At 44.5% G+C, this 5,677-nt stretch overlaps 1 protein-coding gene across 1 annotated transcript in view; it reads left to right on the top strand.

Annotated features, from left to right (window-relative positions):
- Positions 1–2,285, top strand: part of LOC101849114 (legumain-like) — an 11,016-nt gene extending 8,731 nt beyond the window's left edge. The window contains exon 2 of the mRNA XM_005092870.3: positions 872–2,285. Within this exon, the coding sequence (XP_005092927.1) occupies positions 872–2,125 (1,254 nt within the window). The 3' untranslated portion in view covers positions 2,126–2,285. The remainder of the gene's footprint in view (positions 1–871) is intronic.
- Positions 2,286–5,677: the final 3,392 nt, after the last annotated feature.

The following is a 5,677-nucleotide window of genomic DNA, read 5'->3' as shown; positions in this document are numbered from 1 at the left end:
ACCGCCACTGGATACCCCACAATCGTATTCAGACATTTTAATTAAACACTCTGCTAGTATTCCTCCTAACGTTATGAGCTTCGTTAAACTGGCCGTTTTCCTCTAGTAATTTTGCAAAGTCCAGATGCATGCACATCTGCGAACGGTCGCTTAACACCAAGCCTTAGCCTGTCCCCGCGGTTTTATGAACAAAACAAAATTCTGAAATTATGCAAACTGAACCCCAAAATGAGAAATTATGCGATTCTGTTAATTTCAACAAAGAATGATACAGAAAAATAATCAGGAATTATGCAAAAAACGATCAAATTTTGCTAAATTATGCGGGGTGCATAAAACCATGGGGACAGCTTAGCGCAGGTAGGGCGTACGGTCCCTTAGCACCAAGCACTATTGGGGGCGTACGGTCCCCTAACATCAGCCTTTCCAAAATAAGTCGAATCGAGTCTTTCTTAGTCACCTGTACGGCTGACAAAAAAGCGTGCATGCAGACAAATCGCGTAGCCAGGCAGAGGAAGTCAGTGACTGACGAAAACGAGCTCATTTGCATGTGAGCTTGGCCTGCAACTGAGGAACAATGCCTGTGGAAGTGGGGCCTAAGCATAAATGAAGGACAGATCACCAGTCTCGCTGTTGTCGTGTACGGACGGCGCCGTACCACCCTGTTCCTCATTTGGTTCATTTTGAATTAGAATGATGGGCTTCATAGTGAAACGGAAATACGAAAGAGTGCACTGTCTAAGGTATCAAATACAATTCTGTGGCTACTAGTCCACTGAAACGTCCACTTAGTAAATGACTCTGTGAGCTCGTACATTTCTCTCCAACAAGTACTCAGTTGATTTTTAATCGTGTGTGTTTACTCCCCCAGGCCTGCTCGTGCCACGCCTACGACACATTGCGCAACAACAGCATCCCCAAGGAAAATATCGTATACATGTCTTACGATGACGTGGCCAACGACCCTGAGAACCCCGTCAAAGGAAACATCGTCAACGTTGCTGGAGGGCCGAACCTTTACCCCCGATGTAAACCAGACTACCGGAGGAAAGAAGTGACACCAGAAGTCTTCCTCAAAGTTCTCACTGGAGACAAGGAGGGCGTAAAGGAGCTGATTGGTCGAGACGGTAAGGTGATTGCCAGCGGTCCTGACGATCACGTGTTCGTCTATATGATTGATCACGGAGGTCCAGGGGTCTTCTACTTCCCAGGTTTTGTTGAGCTGCACAACAAAGACCTCAACAACGCCCTCAAGCAGATGCACAGAGAGAAAAAGTATAAGGAGATGGTGCTTTACGTGGAAGCCTGCGAATCGGGCAGTATGTTCGAGGGCATACTTCCAGAAGACATCAATATATACGCTATCTCAAGCACTAATTCGCACGAGTCGGGAATTATGTGCTGTTGGGATAAATTACGTAAAGTCTACGTAGGTTCTTATTTCGGCAACGCCTGGACATATAACACAGACACGGCAAATCTCCTCAAGGAAACACTCTACCAGCAGTACGAAGTGGTGAAAAAAGCTTGCAACGTCTCTGGATCAGTGAGTCACCCCCAGCAGTACGGAAACTTGAGCATGAACAGCGAAGTCCTCGCTCAGTACCTGTCGAAAGCGGAGGGATACCAATCCGGTGTCTGTCTCAATACTCTAGAAGTAGATAATACTCTGAGGTCAGAGTTCTCATTCGCCGGCATTGACCTCAATAACCCCGCTACTGACATGGTTCCGATCGCCACTGCGGCTCGTCGCCTCATTGAGTCACGTGACCTCAGTGATGAGAAGCAGGAAGAGCTCAAGGCCGAATTGCGTCACTTGATGCTGGTCAAAGAAAAAGCCGAGTCATTGACCAAAGACCTGGTGAAGGCAGCCTTGTCCAGCCCCAGAGGCCTGGCGGAGACCGACATACTGACCGGTAAAGAGCAAGTATTTAACTCTGAGTGTTACATGGCCGCCCGGAGCCTCTTTTCTGCCCGATGTCCGGGCATCAACATGGGGAAGTACCCATTCGCCAGGAGAAATCTGCATGCCTTTATCAACCTCTGCAATCACCAGCCCCAGACTGATGTCATGAATGCCATCATGCAGGTCACGGGGAAATACGGAATATGCCAAGTTCTGTAGCTGCGTGGGATCGAGTCGTCCCCAGTTCCCGACTGTCTCCCGTTCCGCCGATTTCTACCTTTTTATCCGGTGTCTAATTGTTATTGTTTTGGTTTTGGTTCTTTGTTGTTGTTCATTCATGTTTTTTTTCTGTATTAAAACAAGTTTTTAACTTACAAAACATCGTAGTCTACAATTTTTCAATCTATTTCCTGGTCAAATTTTGAGACATACATCCCAATCTAATTACATGTATTTTGAAATGAAAATAGGGGATGAGGAGATATGGTAGTTTTAGGAGCTGGACTTCCCTTTCAACACTGTTAGATTATCTATTAACTGGTGACACTTTTAGATGTAAAAACCAACCACACCTGGTATTAACTGCCAACCATAGGACGAGCATAAAAGTGGCAGTATTGAGGTCATGGTGGTATACCATGATTCTAATGATCTACTCGGTTGATTAATCCCGGCAACCATGTGTCAAGGTAAATGATTTTTCTGAGTTTGTTTTTGTTTTTGTAAAGTGTTTTACGGCGCTCGCAACTGCATAAGGTCATATGAGTGCACGGGACACACCTACTATTTTCAGTTGGTAGGACATTTTGAATTTTGCCCGGGTGGCGGCCGAAGCCTACTCTTATCGATTTTAGACCAAGGGATCTTTAACGTGCGCAACTTGCACACGGGCCCTCCGAGATTTTTCGCCTTTGTCCGAGAAGGCTAGGTGTAGATCTTTCCTACCAGAAGATCAGGGGTGGGGCTGAAAGACAGCAGTAAGAAGTAGTAGCGAAGGAGTAGCAGCAGAAAGGCTGCAGAAAAAAATCAGGAGCCTATAGGAAGGGGCAAAGGAGGTGAGGGGGTGGGGGCAGAAAGAGGAGACAAAAGCAGGAAACCAGGTGAAAGGAGACAAATTTAGAGAAGAAAATTTTTCGGTCGCTACCCGGAATCGAACCCGGGACCTTTGAATGAGAGTCCAACACCTTAAACTCTAGGCCACAAGAGCCCCCTTTTTTTCGGAGTGATGTAATAAGCACATGTATTTAGAGCAGAGAGTCTGCTCTCTCTCTCTCCCTTCCTTCCTCCTCCTCTCTCTCTCTTACTCTCTCTCTCTCTCTCTCTCTTTTTCTCTCCAAGTCTCTCCCTCTTTCTTTCTCTGCCTCTCGCTCTCTCTTTTATCTCTGTCTCTATCTCCCGTTCTCTGCCTGTCTGCAGTGTCTGTGACTGTCTAATTGTCTCTCTCTCTCTCCGACTTTCTCTCTCTCTCTCTCTCTCTCTCTGTCTCTCTCTCTCTCTGTCTCTCTCTCTGTTTGCGTTCCTATATACGTGTGTACGTGTGTGTGTGTGTGTGTGTGTGTGTGTGTGTGTGTGTGTGTGTGTGTGTGAGAGTGTGTGTGTGTGTGTGTGTGTGTGTATGTGTGTGTGTGGTGCGTGCGTGCGTTCGTTTGTGTGTTTGTATGTGTTTGTGTGTGTGTGTGTGTGTGTGTGTGTGTGTGTGTGTGTGTGTGTGTGTGTGTGTGTTTTAGTGTGTGGCTGTGTGTGGCTGTGTTAACATGCAAGCTTGCGTCTGAGGATACAAAAACAAATAAATCGAAAATAACAGTAAACAGCCGGATCAGAGTGATCAAACACAATCTTCCTGAAATACACCAGACAAGGGTTCGGAGGTTGGATGGGCGAGAGCGAGAAATTCATGCTACATAAGCCCGGTAGCACGCACAGATATAGTGAAGAACCAAGGGGAATATCACAGCATATCTGCCGAGTGAGTTCCGCCCACTACTTATATACGGATTTTTTTAAATATCAAGTGGAACAAGCAGTCCTTATCAAGAGACAAAGCACAATGGGTGTTCGGTAGCGTTGTCACCCATGATCTTTACATTGTCTGTTGTTTTTTGGCACTTTTTAGAGGCCGAGTAGTGTTGGTTAGTAAAAAGTAAATATTGAGTTGTCTTGAAGCAACTTTGTGGAGCGTTTGGAAAACTTCTGGTATCCATGTACAAGTCACCCGGAACGTTGCAGCAATCGATTTTTAAAAAAAGAGATAAAATGTGTCACGATGTGGTGGAATCAGACGCTCGTAAATTTTGGGGCATATTGGGTTATTGATATCATCTTTAAGCCTGTTCATTTGCCTTCCTTAAATATCTATCTCGAAAAGCAGTCAAAGTATTTGCAGTCGATGGAGGTCAGGGTCGCCAGGTTTAAGAGGTAAACTTAGCGAGAAAACGGTGGACAAATTTTAGTAGCTTCCATAGTCTGAGAGTCCTTGAAAACTGAAAATTGACATTTTGGGGCCTTTAATCAATGTTTTTCAGTATAAACCCCCAAAAATGTGTTTTAAATGGACATAAAAGGTGTTGGGCAAAAAAAAAAGAACTTTAAAAAGATTGCCCATCTGCCCCAAAAATTCCGATTTCTTTGATTTCATTATTTTGACGAGCGCCTGATTTCACCACGATGACCCACAAATGTGTCCATGAGAACAACAAAAGTCCGCCTGCCAGAGCCAACCACGGCTGATTGAGCTACACCATTCCAGCAGACAAGCGGAAAAACTTCTCCTCACAGAAATCGAACTCACATCTTCAGAGTGCGACAGAAGAGCCTAACCACTACACCACAAAGGCAGGGAAGACACTGCTGGAAATGTAGAACTTGCTTCAATAAGTGAAAAGTAAAATGAATAGCAGAAGAAAACATGAGTTTAGAAGACTTCAACCGCTTTTTTCCACCAATCTCTCAGGTCCGTCTTTTGTGGTTAGACTACAGCTACGTCTATGGCTAGATATTATGCGGCGTGTGCGAGGAGAACTAAGAACTTGTATTAGGAACGCAGCCTAGGAGGAAAATAGTTTGAACATACCGAATTTATGGGAAGAGAATAAGATGGCTGGAGAAGACAAGTGGCTAAAATTTGCTGACCCGCACAATTTGTTTATAAGATCATCAGAGGCAATTTCGTTGACCCGCTCTAGTGCTTTTAACAGACCAGTAGTCCATGGTTTTTTATATTACAATCTGGCTGCGGTGCTGGATAAGACACATTAAATTCATTAAAAAAATATTCAGCTGTGTTAGAGAAGCCTGAAAAAGGGATAAGTTATTCGGAGGCGAAAACCATCATCAGAATATGGCTACGAGCAAAGTGGAAGCAATACCCATGCTACAACCAGACTGACCCCAACTACTTCCTCACCCGTCAATAGCAGCAGGTTGTTCAATTCAGACTCACATTCAGAACTGGCTATATCCGCCCGAGACACATCTCTACAATTTTTTGCTTAGAGCAGCGTCAGTGGAGAACCAGCCGCCAGACAGGAAACCATTTTCTACAACAAGCCAGCCCAGTGGACAAAGCACTTTGAAAAAGAAGGAGAAAAATACATGATATATTATACATATATAATTATATGTATGTATGTATGTATGTATAGTATAAGGTTTTACGGCGCTCGCAACTGCTAAGGTCATATGAGCGCGCGAAACACAAGTTGTTCACCTCTGCGAAAGTTCACTTCACGACTGGCTAACTAATTTACTTTAAAATGTTAAAAAGTTAAAATA

The sequence above is a fragment of the Aplysia californica genome, unplaced genomic scaffold, assembly GCF_000002075.1.
Source record: "Aplysia californica isolate F4 #8 unplaced genomic scaffold, AplCal3.0 scaffold00054, whole genome shotgun sequence".
Taxonomy (NCBI): Eukaryota; Metazoa; Mollusca; class Gastropoda; order Aplysiida; family Aplysiidae; genus Aplysia; species Aplysia californica.
Note: the sequence above shows the minus strand (reverse complement) of the source record. Positions and strands in the feature narration are given on the sequence as shown.